Source organism: Oxyura jamaicensis, chromosome Z (genome assembly GCF_011077185.1).
Source record: "Oxyura jamaicensis isolate SHBP4307 breed ruddy duck chromosome Z, BPBGC_Ojam_1.0, whole genome shotgun sequence".
Classification (NCBI taxonomy): Eukaryota; Metazoa; Chordata; class Aves; order Anseriformes; family Anatidae; genus Oxyura; species Oxyura jamaicensis.
Genome location: NC_048926.1, coordinates 24,901,922 through 24,916,022, shown reverse-complemented (window position 1 = coordinate 24,916,022; position 14,101 = coordinate 24,901,922). Strand labels below are relative to the sequence as shown.

Genomic DNA, 14,101 nt, shown 5'->3' with positions numbered 1-14,101 from the left:
CTTGGAAAGACAGAAGACTATAAAAACGAGCTTATTGCAGAGAAAGGATATTAATTATTGTCAGCATGTTTATATTGTACTTAAAAATGCTCTGTTTAGTTATTACTATAACAGTTACTATAATTTCTTATATTAACGTAATTTAATTAAGACTTTTTTTTTTTTTTCTTCTATAGTCCATACAGTGACACTGTTTCTTAATATCTTTGGATGTTTGGCCTGGTTTTACGTTGATGCTACACGAGGAGTTGATTTTGGATTGAGTATCCTCTGGTTCTTGCTTTTTACACCGTGCTCTTTTGTCTGCTGGTACAGACCACTTTATGGAGCCTTCAGGTAACAGGTTTACCATGACTTAGGATATTTTAAAAATACATTACACTTGTTGAAATGCATTAACATTCCAGAATTTTTGTGATTATTAGACAGCGATTATTTAGAACTATAATGGAATATCCTTTAAAGTGTTGACAGTATTTACCATTAACATAGTATTAGTAGGAAATTAACTTTACTGGGGGCTGATAACAATTTTAAGGAAAATTCACATTATATTCCTTTGCCCAAAGAATCTGAGCAGGCTAATAGTTAAGGGTATCTTAAATTTTTGGCTTCCTGAATTAAATTCATAAAACTCTGTTTAAAAATGTTAGTGTTAAGTGAACCGCAATGTCTGCGATTGCCATAGACCTAGATTCTTGAATAGAGCAAGTATACAATAATCAAATTCATATTTTTTTTCAGTTTTTAGCAGTCTGTATTTGGCATACTTGTATTTTTTTTCATATTAGCTTGTGCAAATGGAAGTTAAATTATATATTATATATGACTCATATCCATATATGATACAATTCTTATATACTTAAGGCTTAAAAACAAGGTGAGCAACGTGGGTAAGAACTGTGATCAACTGAAAATACAGAGAATATTTCAAGTGATAGTTTTCATTAACAGGTTATAAATCTGATATAATCTCTCTTAGCAGGTTTTTTTGGTTTGTCTTGATTTTTATAAATAATTATTATTCCTGATTTGCTGGAGGAGTTCAGAATGTCACATTACTTTTCAGAATTTTAGTTTTTGTGAATCCACAGGCTTTCTTAGTGGATATTGTTTGGCTGGAAAAGGAAATCTACTACTTGGATTTTCAACTTTCTTTCAGCTGCTCAGCAGAAAATGAAATAATTAATGAACTGAACTGGTTGAGTAAATAGAAATTAAAATAAATTCCCTTCTGCAAGAAGTGCAACCAGTAGCAAAATCTGGTTCAATGTTGTTAATCAGTTACTAAACTAAGTGATTTTTATGTTCTTTAGGACTTTGGTAGGAAGCATATCATGTGATCATTAGTTTTTGAGTTCTGTGAGGTTTTCCCTGTTTATGAGGAGCAGCTGAGGGAGCTGGGATTGTTCAGCCTGGAAAAGAGAAGGCTCAGGGGCAACCTTATTGCACTCTACAGGTACCTGAAAGGAGGCTGTAGCAAGGTGGGGCTTGGTTTATTCTCTCACGTTCCTGGTGACAGGACAAGGGGGAATGGGCTAAAGTTGTGCCAGGGGAGGTTTAGGTTGGATTTTAGGAAGAACTTCTTTACTGAACGGGTTGTTAGTCACTGGAATAGGCTGCCCAGGGAAGTGGTTGAGTCACCATCCCTGGAGGTCTTCAAAAGATGTTTAGATGTAGAGCTTAGGGATATGGTTTAGTGGAGGACTTGTTAGCGTTAGGTCAGAGGTTGGACTAGGTGATCTTGGAGGTCTCTTCCAACCTAGATGATTCTGTGATTTATTTTTGTTTTTGACAGGCTTTTAACACTTTCAGTCTTTCAAATTGGCACTTAAGTAATTGAAATAGCAAGCATATTTTGTATATTTTCCTTTTAAACAGCAGCTGCTTTAGTATCGTGATCTCCATTATGTTTCAGGAATTCCATATTAGATTTTATTTCCTTTTACAAGTAAAAGATCTTCTTCCCATAGTGCCAGTGCTGTAAATTTCAGTCTGAAAGTAGAGTAGACTTCTATTCTTCATTCGCTGTAGCAAAACTGATATGTTTAGTCTAAGAGGCCCTGCTGTGTGCTGAACAAAAAAAACACTGAGTAATAGTATCATGATGTTATTCTCGCCTTCGTTAGAGAAGAAGGCAAAAATATCAAAGAAGAAGAAGCAACTGTAAATAAACTCTCTAAAACCACAGAATTACTGCCTGATAGTTGAAGACATCATCAAAAAATGAGAATACTTTTCCTCTAATGCAGTTTTTCTATATTGGTACAAAAGCATTAGTTAAGTCATTCATTTCCTGGCTACTTTTAATCTTTTTTTTCCCCTCTTTCAGGAGTGACAGTTCATTCAGATTCTTTGTGTTCTTCTTTGTATATATCTGTCAGTTTGCTGTACACGTACTTCAAGCTGCAGGATTTCAAAGATGGGGAAACTGGTAAGTATTGTGTTTTCTGTAGCCTTGTATAGTCTGTAAGACAGACATATGTGATACAGCAACTGCAATGTGTTTTTTCAAAATACATATATATATATATATATATATTTGTTTTCACTGAAATTGTTAATTTTAGCACCCAAAAAGGCATTTTTAAAGTGCTCTTAACTAGGAAAAAAATGTGAAGTACTCCTGTTATTAGGCTGGTCAAAATTTTATTGTTTAATGTAAGCCACCCTGGACTACTCTTTTATCTCATCTGTTTTAGTGGTGTGTGGAGATGTTATGTGATCTATTTTTAGAATTAAAAAAAAATAACTTAGAGAAAATGAGACAAATTTTGACATAATATAATAGTATGCCATTTGTATGCTGTCTTGTATACTCAGTTATTAGTAATTATATTAATATACTTCCTACTTGCTAATGAAATTTTCAGCTAAAATTTGAAGAATGAGTCAACGTTGTATTCAGGTGAATATGGTGGTCTGTCTTAGATATTATTTGAAAAGCTTGTTTGTATGAATCAGCTCAGAATTGTTGATTTTTCTTTTTTTGCTGCCTCTAAGTATATAGCATTTACCTGAAGCTTTTATGTATATATAGCTTTTATTTTAAGCTTCAGGGTGTAATATTTAGGTTTTACATGGAACAGCTGTTAAGAATCATACCGTTCTTGGAGGAAAACAAACAAACAAAATAGAATTTTAACTAAAAGCATGGTTACAGTAGCCAAATGAGATGATATGGAGAACTATGACTGGCAATACTGGATCTGGGTAATGACCTTTCTCTGTATCGGTGACATTTTGTTGCAAACTTCCAAACATTTGTACAGCAGACAAAGCAATATTGTTTTAGAACTAGAGTATAAGGAAAACCCCCTTTTTGCTATTTTTGCTCTCAAATCCAGTGTTTTCCTTTTTCATTGATACTTTGACATGGGGGGAAAAAAAAAAAAAGTAGTTTTAGATGGACAACTTTCCACATATGTGGAATATGCTTTTAACAATACTTGGCACATGGTTGTGAAAAGTATCCAGATCATCAGAAGATGTTAATTACAGTTTGAGTATTGGAGATGTGTGGTGAAGTCCAGTTAGACATCAGAGATATCAAAGCAATTTGAAGCAGATAGAGGAAATTTTTAAGGTCTTTGGGTTTACAGAATATTTTTGCTCTTTTCATTGGAAGAATCTTTCCTGTCTTGATGTTTTATTTTTCATAAGACAGGCTATTTTTGTGGTTTCAAATTTGATACTGTACTTCGGTGGTGTTTCAGTTTCAAAAAATGGAGAAATGTCAAAAGATATAGTGATCTTGTAGTAGGTTAATCTGATGCTTTCTTCTTTCAAAAAATTACTACATTAATCCCAATCAACAAACCATCAGTGTGTGAATACAGTTAAATGGGTCTTCCCACACTGAAGCTGTGTGCATATGACATGTTTTTGTGTTATTTCTGAAGAAAAAATAGAAAATGTGCTTATTTGTAATTTTCCTGACTTTATCTTCAAAAATATTTGAAGTTGATTGGGACCAGGAAGTTATAAAACTTCCCTTTGATTTGGATACCTGTAGTTAAATAGCTCCTATGCTGTGCAAAGTAAAGTTTTTCTTTTCTCCTTTATTCAGTGGATGGATTTCGTCTCTTACTGGTCTTAATAAAAGTATCCCAGTTGGCATTATGATGATAATCATAGCTGCACTTTTCACAGCATCTGCTGTGATCTCATTAGTTATGTTTAAAAAGGTAAGTTACTTATTCCACTCTCTTCTCTTTCTGTGTTTGGTATAGATTTTGTTTTCCTGTTTGGGAGAGGTATGCTGTCACAAAGTATTGAGTATGACATGATATTCTTAGGGTCTGCCTTACATATTAACATTTGTGCTTCTATAATATATATATTTTTTTCTTGAACTGTTACTCAAGTTACATTCAGCTGTTTTTACAATGCAGTTATTTTCTGCAAACTGAGGTGGGGAAGGGTAAGTCCATATAAGTTGGGAGGTAAGCCCACAGTGAGTGGGATAAGTGAATTCACTGGCACTAAGGTTGTAACTGTAGATATGAGGTTGCAATTTTCAAATCTGTTCATTCATCAGTTTGAGTTAAGCACAGTGTGACTCAAATGACTGCTAAGTTTTGGTTGTTAGAATCATTGCCAATGTTCTATTTTAATCATTGATTAAAATCAATAAAAGATGGAGATGCCTTGAACCTCAGAAAAGCATTTTTATTTTTCTCCTGAAATTGGTTTTAACATGTTGTCAGTTAATGATTACATTGAATAAAACCTCAAAGATGCATTTTTCCCTTGATTCTTTTTTGTGAATTCCCATCCAGAAGGTCCAAGTTTAGATAATAACCCTGCTAATAGGCTTTTGATGTTGTTTGGATTAAATGAGAGAATTCTGCATATGATGTGCTAGCAATTCTAATAATTCTATCTACCTCACAATTATGATTAAAAGTTTTCACATACCCAGGCTCTTCTGTCCCATATACAGTAAGCTAGAAATTTTAAGCATAGATTGTAGATGTTCCTTCTCCTTATTTGTTTTCTGCATAAATATCCAGGGATAACAGAAAGAAAGAAACAAGAAAAATGTAGAACTTTTTTTTTTTAACATTCTTTCTACCACATGCATCTGGATTATTTAAAAACCCTTCATACTCAGATATGACAGAGTATGTCTTTATGGATGGAAAATGTTTCATTTCTAACAAAAAAGTTACAACCTTAATTTGACTGCTTCACAGGGATGAAAAAGGTTTTGACAATTTATTTTGTCAGCTAGTTAAGGACTTGATTGGCCATAGATTTTTAAATCACTTTTTTTTTTTTTTTAATTTTAATGCTCAAGTAATTGGAAGTTACTGGGGATTTGATTTTTGTTGTACTATAGCTGTATTGTTTGAAGGGTTTGTAAGCCATGTATTGTTCAATATCCATGCTTATTTGGCAGAGCTATTGATCATCACATGCAGACAGGTATCTGCGTTATTAGTATGTTTCACACTATATTCACTAAGAGCTTAGCTTACTAGGTTCTTGTAAACATGTAAATCAGATAAATTAAAATGTTACTAAAAACTGATATAGAAAAAACATTTGAGGATGTCATTAACACAATGGATTCAAAAAAACTTTTTTGGTTTTGTGTCATGCTGTTTCTTTTAACCTGAACGCTTACTAACTTAATGAGTTGGCCAAGCTGTAGACAAATTGAGACAGAAGATGCTTCTGCAAGCTATGGTCCCTGTGTAATATTAAGGCTGCAGCCTGTTTGCATATTTAAATACGCTGTTTCAGACAGTAGATACTGTACATGTAGTATAGACCCATGAGATTCTGGTGAAACGCAAAAAGCTACAAGTATTGCTACAGCTGCTATTGCTGCTGCTGTGCATGCAGCAAGGCAATGAAAATTTGTAGGATCTGCGGGAAAGAATTCTGTTGATTCATTTACGGGCCTTCCCAAACATGAACAAGCCAGATTTCTCTACCACACACCTCTGCTTTGTGTTTGAGACTTTGCTATTAACTTTACTAAGAAATCGAAGGCTCAGCACACCTTATTCATTGCTTTCACACCTCCCTAGGTGCATGGTCTCTACCGCACAACTGGCGCTAGTTTCGAGAAAGCACAGCAAGAGTTTGCAACAGGAGTGATGTCCAACAAAACTGTACAAACTGCCGCAGCCAACGCCGCATCAACAGCAGCAACCAGTGCAGCTCAGAATGCGTTCAAGGGTAACCGAATGTAGAGAAAGGCAGGAAGTCATTAAGGTTCTCTGATTGTTCTTTATATTCCAGTCACTTACTATATTCCCTAAAAGCCTAGAACAAAATACACACAGCATGTTTGTCTCTTCTTCAGCTGTGCATGGATAAAATGGGAAATGTTTGGTTTGTTTTATTATAAATTTATTTATTTTCTAAAAAGATAACTGTTTTTGCCCTTCTTTTAAATGTTGCTATCTCTAACATAAAACCTTCCGTATCTTATGGGAGATAAATAATTTCAACAATTGGCCTGAGAATGAATTGCAGTATTTAACGTTCAAATAAATATTTTAGGAATTGGGAGGTTTTTTAGTGGTTCACTCTTTTCTTTTTGAACTTCAGGAAAACACTTCGGATCAATTATTTTTGCTTGTAATAACTGTTTTCCCTCTTTCTACTGTAAGAAGTGGGGTAGACTGAGAGATGTAGTAAGTTAGGTTTGGCTGATACTTTTGCAATTTCAGCTGCTGCTGGAGTACAAATACAAGTAGGGTAAATATAAATTCTTTCCTTTTTTTTTTTAGGATAAGTTTTTTGGTATAAACATGTAAGCTTGCATGAATACTGTTGAGTTACCCGATCATGTTTAAGTAGTGTTTTGGTCCAGAATTTACCTGCACCCGTTTATAGCTTTTGTTTATATCTATTTTCATGGAGTAGTCTCTACCTGTGAGAAATGACAATGGTGCATAAACATTCTTTGTAACAGGATGTGTAATGCAATGTACAGTTCAAGGAAGTTAACTGATGGTTTCAATCACAGACCTAAATGATTATATATTTACGATTTTTAATTTCAATATTCATTTCTTGGAGTAATCATTTTGCTGGAAAAGAAACGAATATTGACATTTAGAACACTAGTTTCTCACTCCCCTCTTTTTCATGCAGTGGTATTTTTGTTGTGCTTGAGATTTTTTCTAAGTGTAGATTTGTGTTTGAAAGTGTTACTAAATCTCTAGCCTTGTCAGTCACTCTGTTTACTGCTCATCCAAAAGTCCAAATATACAGTATTTAATTTTCTAACAGGAATATTGTCCAAAATCAAGCTTTTGAAGCAATGGCATTTAACAGATACTTGAATTCATTTTAACATAACTCAGCCATCTCTGTGATTTGATTTAAACTGAAAATAAAAGCTTCCTAACTATTTTGAGTTGGAAAAGTGAGAAATATACATCTTTCACAAAGTCAAATTTTAACTCATTGAACTGGAGGTCTAAGAGGTTAAATTGGTGCAGTAGAATTGAACAGTCAGTCATGGTACATACCATCATAATGTTCTAGAGTTCAATCAGCTTTTATTACAAATGTTTCTGTCCTTTGAAGGTTATCTGATATTCCTTGATTGACTTGTGAGTCTTATGCATAGTATTTGGGCTGGTTTTAACTTTTTTTTTTTTTTTTTAGAAAATGAAAACAGGAAGGACCAAGTCCAAACTAGTGAAATGCTACTGTAGCTGAAATTAATTCAGCTCGTAATAAGAATCACAATTAGTGGGACTCAGTCATAAGCTTCTGAGGCCCCTCTATGTTCTGAATGTGGACCGACCTTCATAGATTAAATCTTTTTCATTACAGCATATTTATATTAACATAATAACATTAAAAAACCACAAACTTAACTTAATCCTTTGATCAGTATTACCATTAGTCTGCATTAGCTTCCTTTCTTTTATTAACTTCTTTAAATCCAACTTGAATTTGGATAAATGTAGCAGTTTCACCTATGCTGAAGATCCTTTTAACAAATATACTTTCTTCTAAATATTCTCTGCATCATCTAGTTAAAAGCAGTTTGATTAGTTTTTATTATACAGGGGCTCTAAAGTTTTATACTAGTAGACATGCTAGTACTGAACTTAAAGTTGTGTGGGATGTTATTAAAAGCTTTCTAGACAAAAGTATTCATTTTCTGTTGAGAACAGGTACCACACTTCTAGCAGTACATGATTGTTCTTTTTCAAAATCTTCTAAATTTGAGTGTTTTATCTAGGAACTGGAATATGGATTACTTTTGAATTTAATTTAAACAGTTCTCTTGGATAGCTCTTGGGTATGAATCCCAGGGACAACACCCTTGCAATTAAATTTAAGTTTAAGATTGCATAATAACATAATTTGGGACAATATATTCTGGAAAAAAAAAACAACTTTCGGAATAAAACCTGAATTTGGCAGGTAGATTTTTTTCCCAAATATTTAAACATTCTTTGAGAAAACATGTAATTTTCAGAGTATACTGAGCGCTGATTTCTAATGTCATGGGTTAAATAATACAGACTTAAACCTCATATGTGAAATTCAGCATTCACGTACACATGATTTGTTAAACCAGAAGTCTCTGACACTTTGCAGCCCAAAAGGGACAGAAAAGTTTGCGTGTAGCTTTGGCAACTGAAGGCTGATGTTTGTTAAAATATTTTTTACTTAACTAAAATGAGGTTTTACAGTCTTATTAATTATCAGAGTATGGCACCCACTTAAGTTGTCATTTTGTAGTATTGTGGCAAATTGAGTACAAAGTGTGAAGTTTAAACACTGGAATGTCAGTAGTCATTGATATGTAATTTAGGAGTTGGTTTTATTTATCTGGGGATGTTTGTATATTTTGTAAATTACTAACAATGCTCTGCCATCCTGGTGAATGTCATGGTTCTGTACAAACACACTTCTTCTGTCCCTCTGTTGCATGTCTGAGTACTTCAGAAGTTTTGTATATTTATTGTATTAACACAGTGTCATAGAATAAAAAAAAAAGACTTTTTTCCTGGATTTTTGCTCTGTATAGTTTTGAACAAAATAATTTTTTTCTTTTCAAGTTCAGGATGACTTAGAGGACAGCTGATCTATGTAAAAATCTCACTTGTTTTTTGTAATTCTGTATATAAATGCTGTAATTCTGCTTAAGCGGGAAAGTGAAATGTCCACTATCAAAATTATATGGTAGGATGATCAGAATTAGCTTACTCAGATATCATGAAGAACATTCTTAAATACTTGCAGCCTGCTTACTTGTGCTGTAAAGTTAGAGTTAAAATTTAAACATGTTCTGTCATTACTGAATGAAATTCTACAGCTATTAAGTGAATCCTAAAACATTATTGGAAGTAAAATGAAGTTGCTGAAAACAGCATTGGTTTGGTACTGTCTATTTTCCTAATTTCTGTTGAATTGACACTTCTGTGTCACTGCTGTCTTGCTGTTTTGTTTTTTTTTTTCTTCCTGAGGCACTATTTTTTTCACGATATAAGCTGTAACACCCACTCTCTAGTACCGAATTTATTTCCCAGTTTTCCTTGAAGGGTAGAATGAAATAATCTAGACCGCTTGTTGTAGTTACTCTTTGCAAATGAGCAATACAGAGAATAGTGCTCAGAAATGCATTCAAAATTATGTTGGGATGTAATAGTAGATGTGAGTTTTTGAGGATACTGGTACATGCACACGTCATGTAGTAGTGAAGTTCTTCATTAACTTAATCTGTTTATTTATAATTTACAGATGTAGGGTGACAGTGGCAGACTAAAGGAATAGTTTTTGAACTTTCTTGCACAGCACAATTGCACTGTGTAATAGTCATGTTTTATAATCAGAAGTATTAAACAAATTAAGTGCTGTTGTGGGGAGATGATAGCTAAGGCTAGTTGACCTCAGGAGGTTGTAAGCTCCAGGTTGGGAAAGCAAGCACAAACACAGGAAACAGCACAGAGCAGAGCAATGTGTTTAGAAATAACTCAGTGATACTTATGGAAAGATACTTCTGTCACAAAAAAAGTCATGCACCTAGACCATTATGGTTATAAATAATGAAGAAGGCACAGTGGATCACATAATCAGAAAAATAAGTGTTAGGTTTCACTCAGTTACGTTTAAAATGTACGACTTAGTTTCAGTAGAAAAAATGAAGTTCAGATATCTCTGCAGGAGAATACGAGTTTAACTTCATGCTAGGATTAAACTAGACACCATGTCTCACACAAATGAGGAAAGAAAAAGAGTTGCTGGGAGGTACGACTTGTGGGTCATGCTACTGTACATTGGGTTGTGGGGAAAAAAAGAAATTAGTTGTCCAGCTATTTAATGAAAGCATATGTAGCTCATTCAAAAAGTTAGTTTCATTGGATGACTAGGTAGTCATATGAGGAAAACACTTCAACACAATCAGTTGCTGTAGAAAGCATCGAGAAGACCAGGTTTTACTCGTTTGTACCCCATGTTTCAGGAAGGGAAACCTTCAGCTGGCAAGATGAGAAATTTCAGAGACTGATTTTTGATGCTGAAGTTGGAGGTTGAGTTATTAATTGGCATTGTGCTTGGAACAGGGCTAACGTACAACCTGGGTTAGAGTCCAGTTGCTTGTGACCATTCACTCCGTTTTTCTGTTTTAGAAATGTGTCCATTTAAAACTGGGTAGAATGTGCTGGCTAAAGTCCAGTCCATTTTTTTTTATTTTTTATTTTTTTTTAAAAAAAGCTGTATCTGACCAGTCATGTATTGTCTGAGCTGTAGTCATTGCACACATGCCAAAGTGCATGTTGCAGTACAGGGCTGTTGGCTTTTCTGTGCGTGCATTTTTGATGCTTAAGAGAAAAAGTAGATACCCTGTTTTGGGTAGTGGGGTGGTATTTTTTGTCCAAGGTAAGCAACTAATTGGAAGTAGTTGGATCAATTGAAAGTAGTTGGAATAATGTAATTGAACTTTTCTTACTAGCTTTTCTCAGAACAAATTAACTACTGATCTTACTGCAGCAGAGTGATACTTCAAGCTGGTTAGGATGCACTCTCAGAATTTCACTTCTTTGTGGATACTGTAAATCAAAGAAAAAGAATGTTTGAAAACAAGCTTTCAATGAATGAATCATAGGAGCAAGACAATGTCTTTATACTCCTTTCTCTGAGTTAATAATATATGTTCACTTTCTCATTGCATCAACATTCTAATCCTAGCTGGAACTGAGGAAGCAATTTACTAGAACACAGCAATCTATAGGAATTCACACATTTTAAGTCTCCCTTTACATTAATCACTTTGAAAAAAAAAAAATATGAGATTTTTGCTATACAAAAAGTGCAGTTTGAAATTTCTTTCTGCAGTATTTTGTTTTTTGTAGAATGAATTGTGTATGCCTATATATACACCTGCTTTGAAATCCATAAGGGCATCTAAAGCAGTGATTCACTGAGTAGCACCTATCCTCTATTTTTTTTCTGGACTGTATGTTTCTAAAAGACAAGGAAAATGTTTCAAGTTTTCATCAAGAACTACTTTTTGAAATTTCATAAAGTGTCAGAATCTCAATTCAATCTAATTGTTGTCAATGTATATTTAATAGAAGGTGACAACTTTCAGAGAAAACAGACTTCCCAACTTTTCTTTGAACTACTAAAAGTCGTGCCACTGGTTCTGCCATAAATTTGCTTAGAGAGCAATATATAACTTCTCTTCAGTGTTTGTCAAGTTGCAGGTGAAATGTAATATGCATTGTGTCAAGTACTATTTGAAGGTCTGTGATTAAGCAGTTTTTGTTTTATAACTTTCTCTACCCCTCTTTTCATGGCAAAGGAGCCCCAGTGCTGTAGAGTAGCAAAATGAAAAACGTCAGACGTATTTAATTAGAAAGTCTCTTTAATGCAACTGTATTGTATAATGCATAGCTACAGTTTCAAATCACATATTTTTTGATCAGTAGGTGGTAATAATGGTTAAAGTCAGTTAGAAACCTAAAACACTAATAAAATCACTGGGCTGGGCTCTTAAATGCTATTAAAGCTACAATTAAAGAAAACTTGCTCTGGCTAAACATACTTAATATGTTTGAATTAAGATAGTCGGACTCCTGTTACAGTTTGAAAAACTCACATTTTAATTGAATTTCAGATTAAAAAGTAACACATTAGGTACATCATTCGTGCTAACAAATGTACATAGTGGTGACTCAAAAACAGAAAAAACAGTACCACAAATAAACCATGGCTCAAAATCTCATCTAGCTGGATTGGCACAGCATCTCTTCCGGTAGAGAACGGCTGCGGTGTGTATGTTGCTGCCATGATCTGCTTTTGTTGGGATCTGTCCTTCCCTTGTGGTAGGCACCAGTGCCCACAGCTTCCAAGGAAGACTAACTCCTCTTCATTTACGACCATGAGTGGCAAGTGAGACACTCTGATGGGGGATAACAATGCAAAATTTAAAGAATCAGGATGAAAAAAAACTTAGAATGCAGAGAACTTTATTGAGTAAAATAGATACGAAGGTGATATAGACAAATAGGAAATAGCTCAGTAGCAATGTTTTTTGCAGTGCATAAATAAAGCACATGAAGAAACCTTGCTGAGCGTTTTCAGCTTTCAGATTGTATTTTGCCAGAGATGGCTGCAGTTTCACATTTCAATTGTCTGTATTACATAGATCTATTTCAGATCCCTCTAGAAGAGATTTTTTTTCTTAAATCTTTAAGTTACTGTTATTGTTGTATTCATCCTCAAACTCCATAATTCTATTGCATTAGTCTATGCTTAGTTTGTCCACACCACCAAAACTCAAGCCACTTCTTCCCTGGGAAAGTCCCTTTTCAAATATCGTTTAAAAGCAAAAACTATGAAAAAAAGACATTCCTGTTATTGCACATCTCACACATATTTGTGTATATATATATATTTAAATATGCTACAATTAAAAAAAAGTCTATGGCACTTTACAGAATATAAGTTTACAAAGTTGATCAAACCACAGATGTTTGAAGAATTCTTCAATACCACAAAAAAAAAAAAAATAAACTGAAGTAATTGGCACACAGGTTTTAAAGAATCCACAGCAAAGTCTTCTAGATCCTATGCAGTGCATATACTTTAACAATTTAACAAGCAGTTACACTCCGCAGTCCCCCTCATTAAATTTATTTAGCGTTAAGCTGCATTCTCTTTTCTCCTTTTTTTGGGTGGTGATGGGGCTGGTTGGGGGAAACATCTTTGAAAGCTGCTGCTGAGGTGACATTTGGGAACAACTTTAAACAGCTGTCAAATTTAATGAGTGCACCCTACATCTGATAAACTCATCCAGAAAAAAGCTGCAATATATACCATCTTATCACTTGCTAGAAAAACAGAACCCTGAGAAAAGAAATTCTATTTTTTTCCTGTATTTCTTCCCAGCCTGTCTTCTATCTGTGCTATGTAATGAACATAGATATCTGTGCAAGTTAGTTGATTATGCTGCTGCACAGCAGGTTCATAGCATACCAGCAACAAGCAGAAAAGCTGGTTTTTCTTGGTTACAAATGCGAACAAAAGCAAAACATGCCATTGAAAATACTTCCTTTGTATTTAAAAACCCCAATATTAAAAAGTTTAAGCCTGCTGTAGATCATAGCAGAGATTGGCTAGTAACGTATAGTAAGGTTGTTCATGACTTACATCTAAAGCAAAGCAGTATATGCCCTCCATACCTTTTGGAAAAACTGACCTTATTCTGGCTAATCGAGTGTTGAAGCCAAAGCAGCATTTTCCTCTATAATATAGTTTCAAGACTTGGCAGTGGCAACATTGACATTGGATTGCTACCCACCTAAGACAAGCTAAAGCTGTAAATCTAATTTGTAATTCGTTTTTCACCAACTTATAGGCTGCTCTTATTCTTACTAGCCCCTCTTTTCCCATTACGCTGTCCACAAAAGCACAACTGAGCTAATGCCCCAGCCGCAGCCGTGTGCACTCCAGTAGAGGGCTCAAGAGGAACACCAGAGGGATGCGTTGTACCAGCCAGCTGTGCTAGGCTTCAAGTACAAGTAACATGCATGCCCTTCAGAAGCTACGTTTGTGTGACTAGGAAAAAACAAGAAAAGCACAAGCGTGGCCAGGACAATATGGCTGTGAG

At 34.4% G+C, this 14,101-nt stretch overlaps 1 protein-coding gene across 3 annotated transcripts in view; it reads left to right on the top strand.

Annotated features, from left to right (window-relative positions):
* SCAMP1 (secretory carrier membrane protein 1) overlaps nt 1–9,356 on the top strand; it is a 44,121-nt gene extending 34,765 nt beyond the window's left edge. For all 3 annotated transcript variants that reach the window (XM_035309210.1, XM_035309209.1, XM_035309211.1), the window contains 4 exons: nt 177–336; nt 2,333–2,434; nt 4,070–4,187; nt 6,042–9,356. In XM_035309210.1, coding sequence (XP_035165101.1) covers nt 177–336; nt 2,333–2,434; nt 4,070–4,187; nt 6,042–6,206 — 545 coding nt within the window. In that variant the 3' untranslated portion in view covers nt 6,207–9,356. The remainder of the gene's footprint in view (nt 1–176; nt 337–2,332; nt 2,435–4,069; nt 4,188–6,041) is intronic.
* Nucleotides 9,357–14,101: the final 4,745 nt, after the last annotated feature.